The 17,229-nt window shown below is 49.8% G+C and overlaps 1 protein-coding gene across 5 annotated transcripts in view; it reads right to left on the bottom strand.

The window, feature by feature from the left end:
• Positions 1-1,267: 1,267 nt before the first annotated feature.
• TMEM229B (transmembrane protein 229B) overlaps positions 1,268-17,229 on the bottom strand; it is a 39,710-nt gene continuing 23,748 nt past the window's right edge. For 3 of the 5 annotated variants that reach the window (XM_047079475.1, XM_047079477.1, XM_047079474.1), the window contains exons 2-3: positions 16,698-16,879; positions 1,268-4,975 (exon numbers count right to left, since the gene is read on the bottom strand). In XM_047079475.1, coding sequence (XP_046935431.1) covers positions 4,454-4,957 — 504 coding nt within the window. In that variant the 5' untranslated portion in view covers positions 4,958-4,975; positions 16,698-16,879 and the 3' untranslated portion in view covers positions 1,268-4,453. Of the gene's footprint in view, positions 4,979-16,697; positions 16,880-17,229 lie in introns of all 5 variants that reach the window. The other 2 variants (XM_047079478.1, XM_047079479.1) reach the window with 2 other exon arrangements.

The raw sequence follows: 17,229 nt of genomic DNA, 5'->3' as shown, positions 1-17,229 counted from the left end.
GGGCTGGCCAGATAAGAAGAGTCTTAGGTCCCCTCAGACTTCTTGTTTTGAGCCCTGACTCTTGCCTTTTCTCTGAAGCTCCATAAGGTAGACCCTGTTTCATTATGCTTGCCTCTTTCTATAAAAACCTGCTCTAGGGGCGCCTGGGTGGCGCAGTCGGTTAAGCGTCCGACTTCAGCCAGGTCACGATCTCGCGGTCCGTGAGTTCGAGCCCCGCGTCAGGCTCTGGGCTGATGGCTCGGAGCCTGGAGCCTGTTTCCGATTCTGTGTCTCCCTCTCTCTCTGCCCCTCCCCCGTTCATGCTCTGTCTCTCTCTGTCCCAAAAATAAATAAAAACGTTGAAAAAAAAATTAAAAAAAAAAAACCTGCTCTAAGGGAATAGCCTTATATATTTGTTTATACAAACATGTAAATGGCCATTGGGGCTTTATGCTTACTCATTTTTATAAGGGGAAACGCTTTTAGTCAAAGAAATTAATACATTGAAGTGAGTGCAGGAAACAGGGGCCTCCCCAATGACTCAGAAAACACACTGCCTACTGCATCCAGAAAACCAGTGGCTGTGGCAGGGGGGGACCAAGCCATCTGAGTTTAGTTGAACTGACTGAACAATTTCTGAATGCTACATTCTTTTCCTGTGGAAAGTGGGCAGGAGCATGGTAGGGGAGAAGAGGACAAGAGACACAAGACAGAGCAGAAGTACACAAAGTAGGGAGGGATTATTCCCCCCAAATGTACCTCTCAGGGAAAGAAGAGTTGCCAGGGAGGAGTGCAGAGCTCTGTTTCTTCAAAGCATGACTTTGGTGTAATAGAAAGTAAGGAGCTCTGGTGGCTCAGCTCTTTGCAGTACCCTCAGCCTCCTTCCTTGGCCCCTTCTGGCTCATGACACTCCAGGTCATGGCTGGTGTGTTTTAAGAGGAGCTCATCTCCTGGGCAAATGCAGTCAACTTGTAGCCAACCTGAATACTGCCCAGGGCTCCCCATCTGCTTTGCAACCTAGGACCAAAGAATGGCCAGATTATGGATCATATTATGTTCCTGGTGAGGGGTGGAGGGTTGGGCAGAGAATTCAGGTTACCAGGAGGGTCAGAGCAGAGATAGTGAAAAGGACTGTCAGGGGGTGCCACCTGCCCTCCCTACAGCGTGGCTCCACCAGCAGCCCTCTTGGTTTAAGACAGTGTCATGACATGGTATGAAGGGTTTGGCCTCCAGCAGCCCCTAGGAAAGGGTCTCCAAAACAGAAGAAACAGAGATGGATCAGACCCAGTTCTGGAACACAAACACCAGTATATTTGATGTGCACAAATGTGAAAAGGAAGAGACAAAGAGACCAATGAAGACAGAGCAGGCAATGGGCGCACAAACCAGTCGTGTGTCCTTCTGAAGAGCTGCCGCAGTTGGGAGACAGTCCCACCCACTTCGAAGGTGGGAGAGCCGGGACCTGCAGCTCCTCCATGTCTGGGGTGGCTTCAGGGTGGAAGGTACTCTCCCTGCCTTCACCATAGCTCAAGGGCTGGACCTCTTTCCTTTCTGAATTCCCTGTGATGATGTCTGCACAGCCCAGAGCTTCATAAATATAGGTTCTCAGGAACTGACCCATTCAGTGCTGCCTCCCTAAGGAGACCCATGCAGAGAGTGAGGGACTAGGACAAGAGGATTTCATGGGCACTCCCTATGTATTATTGCTGTAAATAAGCATAGGCCATTGTGACTCACTGGCATCAGAGGGGACAGGGCATAAGGGACAGGATGCCTAGCAGACATCAGAAGCGGTTCAACCATGCAGGGCAGCACATGGCGATCTATAACTCAGAAATGCTGCCATGTCCAGTGGAGAGAGACCCAGGACACCAGAGGTTCACAAACAGCAAGCAGACTCTTCCTGCCAGCACCCCCACTGACAGAGCTGGGGTGCCTGGGCACTAAGGGATTAGGGCCCTGAAGATACCAAAAAAAAAAAAAAAAAAGCAAGAGTTGAAATCAGAGCTACTCCTGGTGATTTCTGAGCCTTCAGACCCTGAACTCATGCCCTGGATCATTGCCCGCCTTTGCTGGGGACTCTGTGCCCTATGAGGGACAATAAGAGCCACAGGGCACCTGGATGAAGCAGAAAAACAGTGCTCTGTACATGTCAGGCAGGCAGGTTTACTGTGGGGCCTCCTGTACTTGGGAGTTTGTAGGGCCCAGAGAAAAGACGGTGCCAGGGAATGCCCATGAGGCAACATCTGGAGTGGACAGACCCAATGGGCCATCCAAGGGCTTGCTCTGACTGAGAATCATGGAGGCCCTATGCTGGCAGACATCAACAAGCTGACCACAGATTCGGTCGTGGCAGGGGAGGGCAAAGGTGGGTGGTGTGGTCTAAGGGCCCACATGGGGGACCTGGAAGGGTGTTGGGGTCCAGAAAACTGGGATATCACAGAATTAAGGGAGAAGGCCAAGGAAATAATTTCCCAGAGGGAACAGGGAAGCCAGATGATATTTTCCCTCTAGAATCCCTTCCACCTGTAGATAGAAACCTGAATCTCTGGATGCCCCAAAGCCCTGGAATTGGGGCCACAGCAAAATCAAAGGTAGGTCTGGCCCCTGCAGAATGTAGTTCATGCCTGGATTTGAGGAGCCTGGCAGGGACACAGAGGCTGGAAGGTGCCCTTCATCCTGTCCTGGACAGGGTTAACCGCAGAAAACAACCAGCCTTTCTCCCCATCTGGGATACCACTCCTGCCCATCCCCAGCCCACCAGCCCTGGCTCACACCCTGACTAGTGCTGTCTGCACAGTCTAGGTAGAGCAGCACAGCAAGGAAGAGCAGATTCTCTCCACAGGCAGTATTATCGTTTTATAATGATCCATAAAAAGGGAAAGGCAAATTTCTATCTAAGACTCCTAGTGCGTCAAGAGACCACATGCCACAGCATTGGCTGCATTCTGATGGACCTCTCCCTTCAGGGAGTGGGGACAGAGCCAGAAGTGGGCTGGAGTGAGGACTTCACCTGTCCACTGCCAGCAATGGACCTGTCACAGAGGAGGGGGGGGGGGCTGGCAACCAAGATGACAAAGCCCATGAGCATGGCAGGGCTAATACTGCTTAAGGAGTAAGCTCAAAGGGTCAGCCTTGCTGGGAGGGGTGGGAAGGGGGTAGTGCTGACCAGATTTTGCTGCAGGGCTGGGGCTATGGCAGAACCAACTGACCCCCTCCCACTAAGGATGCTCCAAAGACCCTCTCAAAGCTGAAAGGCTGTCTTCTTTTTTTCCCTCACTTATTCTCCATGGGTCTCCCAACACCAGATTCCTGCTCCTCCATCCCCTAGAAAACTCGATTCCCCCTGACTGGCTTGAAAAGAAACCAGATGCCTTTATCACAACCCTCCTCCCCTAAACTGATTTGTCTCTAGGTCCCCATTGTGGATCTGGGGTGGCCCATCTTGGCCTGTGTGTTGGGGGAGGGTATATCATTCAATTTTTGCTGGGCCACTGAGGGGAGGGGGCACAGAGAAGAGCACCGGGGCATTGCCACAGCCCACCAGACAGGTGGGGAGGTGTAAAAGGGGAACTTCCCAGTCATCAGGCCAGCAGAAATAGTGGAGGGAAGGCAGCAACAGGGTGGGCAGGGTCTGTCTCAGGGTTCTATCTCTGGCAGCTGCTGTGTTGATCAGGGAGTTGGGGAGGGGGGGCCGGTGGGGATGACAGACATGGATAAAGGGGCTGCTAGTGGTAAAAGCCTTGAAAATAAAAGAGAAAGGGGGGAAACGCCACCGAACACACAGGGATTGAAACCTCCAAAAGCCCAAGGTTGGTGGGAATCCAGCACCAGGGTGGGGGGGGTCCCCAGAAGGCCAAGGGAGCGTCGGAGCCCTGGGGGAGGGGAGAGGAGCCAAGGGAAGGCCTCCAGCCCTGGCAGACCAGCACTACTGCCAAGCAGCCTCCTGGCCGCCCAGTCTGTCCTTAGGCTGCAGCTCAGCAGGCCCCCGGGGAGGTATTGGTTGCAAGCAAGCACCTGAATATTGCCTAATGGAACCAGCCAAAGCCCAACTTAAACCACGTGAGAGGAGAGAGGAGGCCTCGCAGCAGCCCAAAGCCTCCTCAGGCCTCCTCAGGCTTCTCATCTTCTGTCCCATTCTCAGAGTCCCTTAGCCAGGACAGGGCCTGCTGCTTCCAAAGTCACCCAGGTGGTCAAGTCGCTGCTTAGCCATAGGCCTCTGGCCGCCAGCCTCTGAGCTGGTCAGGGATCCACAGACCCTTCCCAGAGTCCCCGGGCTACCTCGACACCCGCCCCCCACACCTGGCCCCGCCCCCGGTCCCGCCCCCGGTGGACGGCGAGGGTGTGTGCCCTAAGGGGCTGAGGCCAGACCCGGGCCAGGGCTTGTGCTGTTCAGAAGACGTCACCCCACCAGCTTGGTACCTCTGTCCACCGGGTCCATGAGAGAGCCCCGGGCCCCACCCACCAGTCCCATTCAGTCTGTCTTGACGTGGCCGTTGGCCATCGCCAGGGGGCCACTGGGCTCCCCGGGCTCAGCGTCCTTGTCAAAGCGGAGGCGGAGGGTGTTGCGGATGATGAACTGCTCCATGATGAGGGACCCGCAGAACCAGGGCACGGCGTACTCCAGGGTGATGAGGCCCATGAAGTCAAAGTCGAACTGGGAATAGTCCCAGGGACAGGCGTTGAACTGGCGCAGGATGAAGCCGGTGGTGAACTCCCACAGGTAGGTCCAGAGCGTGTAGATGAGGCAGCGCACCAGCAGTGGGCAGCGGCCGCGCAGGCGCAGGTACATGCGCTCCACGATGAGGATGGAGGTGCCGTAGATGAAGAGAGCCCACACGCTCGTAACCCCAGGGAACTTCCAGTTAAAGTTCACCACGAACTCCCAGGCCGCCGTGAACATCACCTCGCAGAAGTAGCCGTGGATGGCATACAGGTACCAGCGGGACAGCGCCGTCAGGGGCTCGGCAGATGCCATGGCGCCGAGTGGGGCTGGCTGCTGGGACACAAAGGAGACAGGTGAGGGAAGGAGGGACGGAGCCCTCCTCCTGCCTTCCCACGTGCAGCTCAGGTCTCTGCCATGACCAGGCTGGAGGGGATTCCAAACCTGCCTCTACCTTTCTCTTTGGTTACCAGTCATATTCTTGACGCTATTTCATGTTCATTACTTTATTCCCTATTCCTCACCTTAGCCAGGTGGGCATGAGAAATGAAAGGAAGAAAATGAGAAGTTCCACTGGCTTCCTCTGACCAGCCCTACTCAAATACTATTGGAAGGAGGTATATCCTACACTCCCTAAACTTTGTTTGGATTATCTGTGGTCAGTGGAAGAGCTGGCTGTCCTGGCCTGCCAGTCACCCCCATTTCTAGGCTACTAGCTGATTCATCTCTTCCTGCACTTCTTTTCAAACAACTCCACATCACTCATATTTCTGGGATCTTTCTAAGCAACCTATCACATTTATCTTGTGCGTGTGTGTTAACACACACATAACATGTACTGCGTTAGCCATTTTTAGGTGTACAGTTCAGTGACAGTAAGTACAGTCACACTGTTGTGCAACTGTCACCACCATCCAGCTCCAAAATTTTTTCATTATCCCAAACTGAAATTCCATACTCATCAAACACTCGCTTCCCACCCCCTCCCCCCCGCCCTGGCAACCATCATTCCACCTTCTGTCTCTATGAATTTTACTACTCTAGTTACCTCTTTTCAGTGGCATCATATTGTAATTGCCCTTTTAAGACTGGCTTATTTCACTGAGCATCGTGTCTGCAAGGTTCATCCATGTTGTAAGCATGTGTCAGAATGTCCTTCACTTTTTAAGGCTGAATAATATTCATTCCACTGTGATCTAGCTAGCTATCTAGATATGTCACATTAAAAAACATTTTTTAATGTTTATTTTTAAGAGAGAGACAGAGCATGAGTAGGGGAGGGGCAGAGAGAGAGAGAGAGAGAGAGAGAGAGAGAGAGGGAGACACAGAATCTGAAGCAGGCTCCAGGCTCTGAGCTGTCAGCACAGAGCTTGATGTAGGGCTTGATGCAGGGCTCGAACTCACGAGGTGTGAGATGATGACCTGAGCTGAAGTCGGACGCTTAATCCACTGAGCCGCCCAGGCACCCCCTATGTCACCTTTTATTTATCCATTTGTCCATGAATGGGTTGCCTCCACCTTTTGGCTATTGTGAACACTGCTGCTATGAACATGGGTATACAGATATCTGTTCTAGTCTCTGCTTTCAATTCTTTTGGATTTATATCCAGGAGTAGAATTGCTGAATCATATGGTGATTCTGTGTTTATTTTCTGAGGAATAGCCTTGCTGTTTTCCACAGCAGCCATACTATTTTACGTTCCCACCAACAGTACTCAAGGATTCCAATTTCTCCACATCCTTGCCAGCACTTGTTATTTTCTGGTTTTTTGAGGATGGTCATCCTAATGGGTTGAAAGTGGAAGCTCGTTGTGGTCACATTTGTCTTTCACTGCTCCATTAAGCAGGTTTTGGTGTTAGTTTCAATGTTGAAAGGAAACCAGTGGGCTGACAGTCCTCTCTTACTTCTTATTGCCTTCCTCTCCCCTCTTCTCAACCCCACCAGTCTTTAAGGCTCCATCCTGCTTCCCTGAAGGCTGGCCCCCAGATCTCTCAGCTTTCTCCTTGCCCTCCATCAGTGACTGTCTGGATGACTCAATTGCCTCTTTCTCCAGTGCCACCCTGTTCGCTGTTATAAGGCATATGCCCTCTGATCCAGCTAGCTAGTACACAGCTAGCTAGCTGTGTATTCCTTGAGGGAAGGGACTATTTTCCAGTCCTCTGTTCTGCAGCCTTGGCACAGGCCTCTCCAGAGCAGGCAGTCTCTAAACGATGCATGTTTGGGTGTGTGTGTGAGGGGGGTGAGGGGAGCAGTTCAGGGCTGCATGAGGAATGGAAAGGCAGATGATGAAAACATGCATCCCAGCTCTGCCAGCTGCCAGTGGACACCAGGCTTGACACTTCTGTCAAGGTGGGAGAGGGGACAGAGGTTAACAAGATGCATATGTAGTCTGCATGCCTGTCTGGGAATCCCAGCCTCATCTTTCAGCTAACACAGACCTAGTCACAATTAATAACCCACCTCAATACCCTCCCTTGTGGATTGCTTTGTGGTCTTCCAAGGACTTCCATTTACATTTTGTCATTGGTTTTTACAAAATTAAGATTCATATGAATGACAGATAGTTTAACTCCTGTTTTTTAAGAGAGACAGTTGGGGCTCAGAGAGAGGCCATTTGCCCCATATCCCAGGGCCAGTAGATGGAAAGGCTAAGACTAGGATCCACATCTCCTGGTTTCTGCTTCAGCACCCATCCCCCTGCACACCACTGCCCATCTAGATATGTGCGCCCGATGGTACTCCCCTCCTCAAAAACATTCAGTGGCCCCCCATTTCCTAATGAAATGCCACAGCATCCTTGGCCTGGCATTCAAGACTCACTAGGATCTCATGCCAGCCTACTTTTTCAGCCTTATTCTCACAGGCCAGCTCTCCCGGTCTTCCCTCCCCTCCTTGTAGATTCTATCCGTGTATTTCCTGTGGCCTTTCCTCTCACCTCCACAAGCACAAACCCAGCTTCCAGGTTACCTTCAGAACAAAATCTTTTTCATCCTCCCCGCCACAGTCCTCCCCTCCCCCCACTGAATAGCCATAGCACTCACTCTATCTCTCTTTGGCCCAGATGATTTCCTGTTTTATTATGTTGATAACATTCAGTCCCCATCCAGATGTTTTTCCTGTGTTCTGCACCTCTGTATCCCACTCCTTCCTGAACACTTCCACCTAAATGTCCTATAGGCACCTCAAATCCTTTCCTAAATCAGACTCATTATCTTTTCCCCAAAACTTGTCTTCCTCCTGTGACCCCACTCTGATTAAAGGAACCACCAAGCACCCAGTTAGCAGCCAGAGGCTCTAGTGTCATGCTAACTTCCTCTGCTGTGTCTCCACTCGAACATGAGCTCCCTGAGAATAAGGACCTTGTCCATCTGGTTCAGTACTGCATCCCCACTGCCTACAATAGTGTCTGGCACACAGCATTCAATGAAAAAAAAAAGACATTTATTAATAGTTTATAATTGCTACGTAAGTCATTCCAAAACTCAGTGGCTTCAATCAACTCTCATTTGTTACTACTACTTGTGTGTCTGTGGGTTAGGGGATCTTGGGTGGCCTTGATCATGAGACTGCTGGTCATTTGGGGGTTCTGTCCTTTCCTTGGCTGGGGTGGCTCTTATCTACTTATCTCACATCCCAGGCACGCTTTCTCATGGCAAGGGCAGAAGCACATGAACGAGCAAGCCCTGCTGCACCCATGCTTTTCAAGACTCTGGTTAACTCATGCCCACTAACATCTTCTTGATCAAAACAAGCCACATGGCAAGGCCACCAAGTCAGCCATTACCTCCTGTCCTTTCCACCACTTAAATATCTTTGAAATCATCTCTTCCTCTTCACTCCTCTTTCTCATTGCTGCTGCTCTGCTTTAAGCTGTCACCATCTCTCACCCAGATGCCCCCAGGTGTCTTCCAGGGGGTGCCTGGAAGGTGCCTATTCCTTTCCAATCCACTCATCACACTAAGAGCATGTAGAGGGTGCCGGGGTGGCTCGGTTGGGTAAGCATCTGACTTCAGCTCAGGTCGTGATCTCACAGTTTATGGGTTTGAGTCCCACGTCCGGCTCTGTGCTGACAGCTCAGAGCCTGGAGCCTGCTTCAGATCTGTGTCTCCCTCTCTCTCTGCCCCTCCCCCACTGGTGCTCTGTCTCTGTCTCTCAAATAAACGTTAAAAAAAAATTTTTTTTTTTAAATTTTTTTTTTCAACGTTTTTATTTATTTTTGGGACAGAGAGAGACAGAGCATGAACGGGGGAGGGGCAGAGAGAGAGGGAGACACAGAATCGGAAACAGGCTCCAGGCTCTGAGCCATCAGCCCAGAGCCTGACGCGGGGCTCGAACTCACGGACCGCGAGATCGTGAGCTGGCTGAAGTCGGACGCTTAACCGACTGCGCCACCCAGGCGCCCCAAAAAAAAAAAATTTTTTTTAAAGAGTATGTAAAAACAGCAATCTTTCTCAAACGCGAATTTGATATTTCTCCCCATGTGGGCCTATTAGTGGATCTTTACCATCTATGCAATAAGGCTCAAACCCCTAGGGATGGCTGGCAAAGCCCTTTATGAGCCACCTCTGCCTCAGATCTTGTCCTCTGGATCTTTTCATTACTGCTTTTGCTACCTGGTGTGCCTTTCCCAACTGCTACGGCCACCACCACCCTCAACCCATGGCCCATGAGCCCATAATCTTCAAGGTCCAGCTTCTCTGTGAAGATTTTCCTAAACACCTCCAATTCCAGAGCTATCTGCTGCCCTGTTTGTCCACCTCTGCACCCAGTTCACTTCTGTGACAACAGTTAGCACTATGCTTTGCTATGCACCAGTGGCCCCTTGATGAACGTTTATTATAATGTTAAGAGGAAAAAAAAAACAGGATTCAAAACTAAATAATTAATATGATTTTGATTTTGCAAAAGCCTACATACATGTAAACGTACAAAAAATTAGCCATAATCATCTCTGGAGGGTGACATCACAAGTGATTTTTATTTCCTTTTTTAAACTTCTCGTAGTCTAAAAATTTTTTCTACCAAGTATGTATAAACTTTTACAAAAATAAAATTTAACTTAAAACTGTTTGTTGTATGAATATGTATTAATCATCTTTGTGCCTTGTATAGAGAAGATATTCAACAAACTTGCCAGACAAATGAACCTTAGGACACCTGAAGTCCTGAAAAATTAATGCAGGCTGTTCCCTCCTGAGCCATCATCACCAACAACAAACCATGCCTCACAGGTTTGAATAACATAAAGTGGTTAAGCCCGGGGGCTCTAGACTCTAACTTTCTGATTCAAACGGGCTGGTACCCTTCACCTGTGGGCTCCAGGGCACGTTACCAGACCTTTCTATAAAACGGTTTCCTTTTTTCCTCAGTTTCCTTATAGATAAAGGGAAAATAACAAGAGTAACTACTTCCGAGGATGACTGTAAGGATGAATGAGCTAATAGACGCTACTGAACTTATAGCAAATGCTCAAGAAAGTGTGGCTGTCACTTCTGGCACAGAGATGGGCTTCCTGGTGAGCTTCTCCCGCTTTGAGTGCCACCTCGTACCCAAGGCGGGACATTCTGCCCCTGTCCTCACTAGCGGTTGGGCAGCCTTCCTTGCCAAGCAGGTCAGGTTTTCACCTCCACCCAGAGCACAGCCCAGCAGCCAAGCAACCCTGTGAAACCAATAACCACACACGCAGCCCCTGAGGAAACAAAGGTTGTGTAGAGGAGGGCTTGGCCAGCTTCCAGCCTCTGTGTGGCTGGGGAGGTTTAATGAAAAAGGGGGGGGGGCGGCACTCAGAACTAGCCCTCTGGGGTCCAGGCTTGAAAAGCAGGGTGGAATGAAAGGGCCAGCATTCCTGGCAAGCTTCTCACACCCTCATTCTATCCTGAACCCCCAACAGGCTTTTAGACCCCTGGAGTGGGAGAGAACAGATTGAAGCTCCAGGGAAACTCACTGAGAATGAGGAGGGGCCCATGACCCCAGACAGGCGGGGCTGTGGTGGCCTGGAAACCACTTTGTCTCCCACCCAACTCAGGCCCCTCTGAACTGAGGTCTGTCCACCTGACCTGCACTCGCACCTCTGGCCCCTCTGGCCCACAGGATCCTGTTCATCCTATGCAGCATCCTGACATAACTAATGGAGTCCTCGGGTCAGCACCCCACCTTAATGTTGACTTTAAAACCCTGCTCTCCTTGCCCCTTGGGCTCATCTTTAGAGACGGCCAAGGTTTCCCAATCAGTAACAACTCGTGGGGTCCAGTCACATTCCCTGGAAGCAGGTGACTTTAAAGAGCTGGACCTCCAAACCTTAGAGCAGAAGCAAGCAAGAACAAAGGAATAGCCATTAAACAGTGGAAGGAGGGCAAGATGTTGAACAGAAGAGAGGATAGAGAAGAGAGAACAGGGTGAGTCCAAAGCCTGGATTCCATTTCTGGAACCTTCCCTACCTGGAAGAACATGGGTAGGCAGAGGGGAAGCATACCTAGGCCAGGTCAGGCTGCATCTGTGGGGTTTTGCCAGAAGAACATGCCTAGTCCATGTGAGACAAAAAGGAGAAACTGGACGTCCTGGCTGGAGCCAGGAGATGAGGGGGAAAGACAGAGAAAGGGGATGTGAGACAGTGTTATCAGCTGGGATGGCAGCTCACACCGTGGTGGGACAGACACTAACATTAGAAGCGGCATTGGCTTGGGTAGATTTGCAAAACTCCACTCCCCAAACCCAATGCTAATACTCATGGGAGCCATGCTTAAACTTTGAGCTGGGACAGGCTCCCTGACCCTCTGCTGGCCCAACAGACCCCTATCCCTGCCCAGGCCTCCCCCACCCGAGCCCTTTCCCCACATTCTTCCAGTACCTCCTTGCTCGGCACTGAGATCAGAGACCTGGGAAGGCCTGCATCAGGAAGAACCAGTAGCTCACTGGACATTGGCCTCTTTCTCCTGGTGACAAACACAACCATCCTGAGAACGATGACACAAAGACAGGATGGCCCAGGAAAGAAAACTCAAGGTGAAGTGAGGAGGAGAGCGTGGGCAAGGATGAAAACAAGAAGGAGAAAAGAGCTGTGGACGGTTTCACATGCAGGATATGGAGAACAACACTCATGTACAAGAGCTTTCATACTTGTTGATAAAAGGGCCTGGGAATACGGAGTTCCAGCCAAGGGCCAGAACTCAAGGTGACTTGGCAGAGCAGGGCACCGTCCCCCCCCCAAGGGGACAGGTGATAGATGACTTTGTGGGGAGGGGTTCAGAATCTTGCTCCCTAGGAGTATCTCACCAGCTTCCAGAACCTGCTGAGTTATTCCCTACTCAGAGAGCACAGCAAGTTGAGAGGGGCGAAGAGAATGCCACAAGTCTGAGACAGGCTGGAGGCAAAACCAGATAAGGCAACTGCCTTTGATTTTACTCAAAATTCTCATCTTGTTCCAGGAAGCTAAGGTGCCACAACACAATGACTCTGGGAATTTCTGTCCAGAAGAGCATCTTGATAGAAAATCAGGATTCCTCTTACATGCAACCAGGCTGGGCGGGGCTTCGCCTCATTACTAGGCCTCTTTCACCTCATTTACTTCCCCATTCCTAGGCACCAAAATCGCTACAGTTCCATGTGCTGGGCAGAGACACAGCCCTTATAGGGGGCCCCTGGGAGCAAGGCAGTGGAGGCGGGGGGGGGGGGGGGGGGACTCTGAGTCCAGCCCCCTGATAGGCTCTGTGCTGGAAGTGAGTGGAATCTATGAGGGGTGGGCAGGTGTCCTAACATCTGGGTGAAAGATGCAAGGTCTGAAACCATCCTCACCTTGCACTGTGGTAATCAAGTTGGGAGGGGTGAGGGTGGGAGGAACATATGGGCTTGCTTCAGGGCCAGAAAGGAAACAAGCAGAGCTAAATACCTGTGGTCACTGGCTAGCCCAGACACCATAGAGTTCCACCCTTTCTTGCTATGGGCATCCCCCAGAAAACTCTTTGGGATGGTCTTCCTGCTACCTCCCAAGTCACAGTAATCATCAGCCACTCTTCTCAGCACTTACCAGGTATTAACTCAGATAATATTCAAGCCTATTTTATAGATGGGGCAATTGAGGAAGGGGAAGTCTTAATAAGTCTTAAGAATTACAGCTATAAAAGCCAGAGCTAGGATCCAAACCCAGCAAGTCTGGCTCCAGAGCCTTCATTCCCAATCAGCACACTGCACTGCCCTTGAAGCTGACTACAGGCTCCTCTATAGGCACCACCACTTTCTGAGTTTCTGCTTCTGGAAGACTAGGATGGTATATGGAGAGGAAACAAGAAGCAAGAGCAACATGAACCTCTAGGTAGATCATCAATGAAGCCCAGAACAGGTGTCAGAGCCATTGCAGGCTCTCGTCCTATTCTGAGAGGCCAAGTTCTGTTCTAAGGCCAAGTTCTGGCAAGATCTACACAATGATCCTCCAGGGTCATAGCGGACCCTCACAGGACCATGGTAGCAGCCACCCCTGAGGGCCTCAAGGTGTGTGCCATTCAAAGACCTTTCACCAAGACACACACTGGTCCCCGTCAGGCTACCCTGACTGCCAGCCCACCCTCATATTGGCTGGGAATCTCAGATGGCCCAGCCCTGCCATGGACATTCAGCCAAGAGCAGTGACCAGCATCACACTGCCCAGAGAAGCCTGGTGCCTGGAGCAGCACCAGGGAGAGTGTCAGGAGCAACCATTCCACACAAAGCAGCAGGCCAAAGAGGATTTTAGAAGGCCTCAGATGCTAAGCAAATCCCAGCTGGCAGACACAGGAGGACAACTGGGCCTGGGGAACACAGTCAGCCTGGCACAGAGGTTCGCCAGGGCTCAGGCAGTAAAGGGCACCTAGCAGTTGGTGCCCTGAGGCTGGGCATCCTGAGTGTTGCCTGCAAGGCTCTTTCCAGACCTCACTTGGCTGCTTCTCTATTGTTACTCAGATCTCAGCTCAACCATCACCCCTGAGACCTTCTCTGGTCTCGAATCCAAAACAGCCTTCCCATCACTGACATCATCATATTTCATTCCTCCAGCACTTTCACTTTCTACTATTTTGCTACTTGTTTGTTGTCTGTCTCCTCCAACTAGAATGAATGCTCCATGAGGGCAGGGGCTCTGTCTTGTTCACTGCTGGGTTCCCAGTGCCTCCAACAGTGCCTGGTGATAAGACCCACTAATATGTCTGGCACGGATGAATGAATGAATGAATGAATGGGCCCACACAGGCGCAGGCTCTTAAACACTGATAAGGGCAGGTGTAAACAGCTAGCAGCTCAGCCTTTCTCTTCTCCCCTTTCTTGGCAGATATAGCCTTTAAAATTTTTCAATGCTAACATTTTAAAATATCTTTATTATTTTTCCCGATTATAAAAGTAACATGTGCTCACACCTGAAATTTAAACATTATGGAAAGGAATGACCTAGAAAGTAAATCTCTTCCATCACCCCACATCTTAGAGAAAGTCACTGTTAATGGTGTGTTGTATATTCACCTGGATTACATTTAGCTTTAAAAGAAGCAAATCCATGTATCATAGAAAGAAAAGGAATTCATAATTCCACCAAACTAGCAGCCATTATCACTTCTCCCTTGCAATTTTTTCTCATGTGTTTATTTTACAAGTTGCTTTAATGTACTTATTCTGTAACCTGACATTTTCACTTATTATAAAATAATCATTTCCCCCAGTTGTTATATTGCTTTTGTTCTCATTATTATAATGGCTATGTGATATTCCACCAGGTGGAAAACTATAATTTACTTAACTTAGGTGTTCAGAAAAGGGAGAGAGAACAATTGTTTCCCACTCTCACTATTACAATGACACCACAAGAAACATCTTTTTTTATGCCTGTAACAAAAGAATTCAGCCTTTTCCTTCTCTAGGAATACATCCTAAAGAAAGATTTCTTTTTTTTTTTTTTTAAGTAGGCTCCATGCTGGGTGTAGAGCCTAACACAGGGCTTGAACTCACAACCCTGAGATAAAGACTTGAGCTGACCAAATGTCCATCAACTGATGAATGGATAAAAAAGATGTGGTATAAATATACAATGGAATATTACTCAGCCATCAAAAAGAATGAAATCTTGCCATTTGCAATGATGTGGATGAAACTGGAGTGTATTATGCTAAGCAAAATAAGTCACAGAAAGACAAATACCACGTGATTTCACTCATATGTGGAATTTAAGAAACAAAACAGATGAACATAGAGGAAGGGAAGGACAAATCAGCTAAAAACAGAGAGGAAGGCAAACCGTAAGAGACTCTTAACTATCGAAAACAAACTGAGGGTTGATGGAAGTAGGCAGGTGGGGGATGGGCTAGATGGGAGATGGCTGTTAAGGTGGGTACTTGTGATGAGCACTGGGTATTATATGTAAGTGATGAATCACTAAATTCTACTCCTGAAACCAATACTAAACTATATGTTAACTAACTTGAATTTAAATACAATCTTGGAAGGAAAAAAAAGATAAATAATTAATAAAAAATAATAATAATAAAGACCTGAGCTAAGATCAAGAGTTGGACACTTGACTGACTGAGTCACCCAGGCGTACCTTAAAGAAAGATTTCTTAATAACTCCAGAAATGGGATCACTGGACCAAAGGGTACAACAGTCTTAGGGATGATGGTGTAGATTGCCCTGGGGAACTCTGTGTTATGTGGGGAATAGGTCTCTGGTCTGAGTCACCGTGCTCCCACAGCGGCCTCTGTGGCCATCTCTGTGCACCCACCCCACACCCACAGTTCAGGCTTGCACTACCCTAGCTACAAATCAACTTCCTGAAAGAGCCTCCAACCATAAACTGATTTTGCAAGCCCAGGCTGAGTGAAAAATAAATGCTAGCCCTGAGTTTTAAACTCCCACCGGCACTAGAGTCAACATCTACCTACAGCTGAGAAATACCTAGTTACCCTTTGCCCTCCCTGCATGCTCCTGTGTGGAAGCTAAGCCTCCCGGTTCCTATATGCCAGTCCAGCAGCTCCCAATAGCCCATCCAGTCAGGAGTGTAAAAGCACTGTCTCTCCCTGCCCTGTCTTCCAGGGGACTTCCCTGCCTGCTGGTCCCTGATCCCTCACTGGGACTGTTTGCCCTATGCAGACAATAGCCTTTAGGCCAGACAGGCCTTTGGGGCTTGGGAAAGCAGCCAATTGTCTTTTTTTTTTTTTTTTTAATTTTTAAGTTTATTTACTTTTGAGAGAGAGAAAGAGACAGAGCATGAGCGGGAAAGGGGCAGAGAGAGAGGGAGACCCAGAATCCAAGAAGCAGGTTCCAGGCTCTGAGCCATCAGCACAGAGCCCGGCGTGGGGCTCAAACCCACGAACCGTGAGATCATGACCTGAGCCAAAGTCAGACGCTCAACCAACTGAGACACCCAGAAGCCCCAACCAATCGTCATTTTCTAAAGCACCACTGAGGAAAAGCCAGAGGTTAAGGCTGGAAAGAAAGCCCATATGAGGACAGGTGAGACTCCACAGTTGGGGGTCCCCTGCTCTCCATGCAGCTTGTCTGGACTTGGGAGGAGGAAAACTTCCTCCTAACAGGCCAAAAGCAGCAGAGAACTTGCTCCTCTTGACCCCTTGGTGGCCACTTTTATGGCAGCTAAGGCACCACCAATCCCTCACCTCCCAGTGCCCTGGGTGCTCTACCCAAGGCCTTGTGAACTGTTCATAGCATCGGAGCAGAATCTGGAATCCCAGATGAGGTACAGTTCTCATTGCAGAGAGGTAAAGCCCAGGGCCCAAAGCATCCACGAGCCTACAGATAAGAGAATTTAGGAAGATGTCATCTCCTATGTGCTGGGTGTCTGACATCATTTGTGTCAGCCAATCTGGGTCTGGCACAGTTTTTAGAGGCCATGTGGCTATAAGATGGCTCCAACACATGAAACGGCCTGAAACTGCTGGACATTCCCCTCCTATTCCACAACTATAGCCCTGTGACAGGCCCTTGGACAGAACACAGGCTCATAATGAGAACCTCCAGACCTGTGACCATGCTGCCGAGGCAGGGAGGGCTGATGATCCCCGGGGATCCTGTAACATACTCACTTATCACACCCTTGAGTGCACAACTCAGAACAGACATCAGGATCACTGTCCAGGAGTGTCCCAGGTTAACCTTTCTCCTGCTGCCTGGCTGGGCCTCCGTGCCATTCTCAGCAGCGTGGGCAAGCATCAGCCCCAGGGCTCAGCTGATCCTTGGCTAGTGGATGGGTGGCTTCCATGTGTCCCTGGGAATAAAAGAGGAGGCGTTCATTAGCTTCAACTGCCCCAGCTCCAACCCACCAGGCTAGTCGGAGGGGCAGCCTCAAGGTGAACGCTACAATTGCCTGGGCTCCGGGTTCAGTACCAGGCAGTCAGCCCATCCAGGCCACTGGGCCCCTGTCCTGGAACCTATTACCTCCTCTGTGCCATCCTGCTTGCTCAGGTCTGGTTAATCCAGCAATGACAGCCTGGGATGGATCCCAGGCAATTCACACTCAGGGCTAGGACTTAGGGCTTCTTGCACCATGAGTAAATGTGTGCACATTTGTAAATCTGAGAGGGGGTATAATTTTAGAATCCAGTGCCATTCTCATTT

The sequence above is a fragment of the Lynx rufus genome, unplaced genomic scaffold (genome assembly GCF_022079265.1).
Source record: "Lynx rufus isolate CCGP_SWC_20201006 ecotype Redwood Valley unplaced genomic scaffold, mLynRuf1.p SCAF_17, whole genome shotgun sequence".
Taxonomy (NCBI): Eukaryota; Metazoa; Chordata; class Mammalia; order Carnivora; family Felidae; genus Lynx; species Lynx rufus.
This window is presented reverse-complemented; position numbering and strand designations above follow the sequence as displayed.